At 19.1% G+C, this 2,583-nt stretch overlaps 1 protein-coding gene across 1 annotated transcript; it reads right to left on the reverse strand.

Annotated features, from left to right (window-relative positions):
- Positions 1–111: 111 nt before the first annotated feature.
- Positions 112–1,919, reverse strand: EHI_149530 (uncharacterized protein; the record flags this gene model as incomplete). Its single annotated transcript, XM_643004.2, has 2 exons — positions 112–129; positions 189–1,919. The coding sequence occupies 2 exons, from the start codon at positions 1,917–1,919 to the stop codon at positions 112–114; spliced, it is 1,749 nt and encodes a 582-aa protein (XP_648096.2).
- Between the last annotated feature and the right edge of the window lie 664 nt (positions 1,920–2,583).

The raw sequence follows: 2,583 nt of genomic DNA on the forward strand, positions 1-2,583 counted from the left end.
GGTTCATTAAAATAATTTTCATTTATTAATGATTTTAATATATCCATTTCAGAAACTCTTGGTTTATTACATTGTGCATTAATATATGAATATAATTCTGTATTAATTTGATTAATATGTGAATAATTTCTTAATGTTTTAGCAATTCCTCCATTAATAATTCCACTTTTTCTTAATTTTTTAAGAACAATTAAAGAATTATAAAATGTTGGTTTATTAATATCGTCTAATTGATTTATGATAATTCTAATAATATGAATATATATTACTCCTTTTATTATTTTTCTTTTAAGTAATTCTCCTACAACATCTCCAATAATTGAACCTCCTTTAATTGGTGGATGAATCATTCCATCACATAAAAATTGAAGTATTTTACTTACAATATTTTTATTTATTTCATTTTCATTTTTAATTATATATTCAAATGAATTACAAAATTCATTAATTGTAATTTTATTATTTAATACTTCTTCTAATAAATTTATTTCATTTTCATTTAAAATATTTTGATTTTCAATTTTATTCATTTTAATAAATTCTAATAAAAGAGTATTAATTGATTTTGAAAGAGTTGAAGTACTAACAATTTGATTTTTTTCTTCTTTATATTTAAGAAACAATGAAATAGTTTCTTTCATATTTTCTTTTAATATAAATTGAATTGCATTTATTCCAATATTTGAAGCTAAATCAATCATCATTAATTTATTTGATTCAAATTTTACAATTAATTCTAAATTATTATTATTAATTACTTTACAAATAGAATTAATAATATTACTTGATTTTTGATATTCTTTAATTAAATATTCAAGTGTTTGATTATTATTTTCAATTAAAAATAATAGTAATTTTTGATTTTCTAATATTTCTTTGATTATTTCAATTCTTCCCCATTCAATATATTTACAAATAACATTTGGATATTTATTACTAATTTCAATTATTATTAAATTCATTTTATTATAATTAATTACATCATTTCCTTTTGATTTCATATATTCAAAGAAATCATTTGAAGTAAATAATTCTTCTATTGAATTAAATTGATTAAATAAAGAAAGAAGTAATAATTTGATAATTTTCTTATTCTTTTGATTTGAAAGAATATATGAAATAAATGATAGTAATAAATTAAATGAAATTGTTGTTATTTTACAATTATTTAAATATGAACAAATAAAATTAATTTCTTCTTCTTTTAATTCATTATTAAATTGACTAATAACAATTGACCATTCCACTTTAGATAAAAATGTTGAATTAAATCCTAATTTTTTTTTACAAATAATATCAAGACATAAAATACATTCTTCTGTTGTTAAATAATATTCTTTAATAAATTTATTTAATTCTTCATTATTAAATTCTTCAATTAATTCTCTAATTGGTATAATAATATTATTTTGAGTTAATGTTAATGTTATTGGATTACTCCAATGTAATGCAAAAATTGGAGATGGATGAGTAGATTGTGTAATATTTACTATATAATGTGGATCTTCATAGAAATTTTGAAGTAATTCATCTTTAGGAATATCTGTTTCTTCAATTGGTAATGAAAGAAATTCTCCATGATGAAGTGCAAGAAGATGTTGAAGAAATTGTAATTCATGTTTTTTTAAAGTAAGTTTTGATATATCACAATTAAATTCAATTGAATTTATCGCTTCAAAAAACATTCCTTCAAAAAATGGTGATGAAATTAATTGAGAAATATAACGAGATAATTCTTCATAATATACTTTTGTACTTTTTGTATATTTTGTTGATAATAATAACGATAAATAATAAATTATTCCTTTTCTTCCTACTTTTTTTATAAATTCATTCATTTCTTTTATTCCACTTTTTGAACTTGTTAATTGAATGCTTTCAAAAAGAATTTTAATTTGAAGTAATTCACTTGAAGTCATACAACAATTTTTAAGTTCTTTTTATTTTTTATTTTAACTTTTTTTTTATATGAAAATATTCAATTTATTCTTTTGCTTTTTTTTTTGGTTTTCTTTTTTGGTTTTTTTTTTTTTAGATTAAATTTTGAAATAAATAACATAAATGGATCAAATTGAAAATACTTCAGTTTCACTTGGAAATGGATTAAATTTTGGTTGTGATTATTTGGGATATATCGGTGATATGAAAACATCTCATGCAAATTTTATTATTTCTATTAAAAATGAAAAAAATGAAAAAATAACAATGGATGAATTAATTCGTATTGGCAGAGTTTCAGCAAATACAGGTAAACAAGGAGTATTAATAGATTCATCAGGAAAAGGAATTTCAATTGACTGGAAAATGAGACAAAAAATATTTTAATTAACAAAAAAACAAAAAAAAATTCTTTTAATTTAATTTTTAAATAATAAAATAAATAACAAAAAATATTCCACTTAAAATCATTTTCAATCGTGTTTTTGTTTTTTATTCAAATATTTTGGAACAGTTTTTCCAGAAGTAAAAGCAATTGTTCCAAAGTCCAAATTATCTTTTACAACAGGACTTGTCATTGTTGGTCTAACAAATGGTTCAACTTTTTCTTCTTGTTTTTCTTTTTTAGATTGATGTCTTTGTTTA

This window comes from Entamoeba histolytica, genomic scaffold, assembly GCF_000208925.1.
Source record: "Entamoeba histolytica HM-1:IMSS scf_1104750518561 genomic scaffold, whole genome shotgun sequence".
Classification (NCBI taxonomy): domain Eukaryota; phylum Evosea; order Mastigamoebida; family Endamoebidae; genus Entamoeba; species Entamoeba histolytica.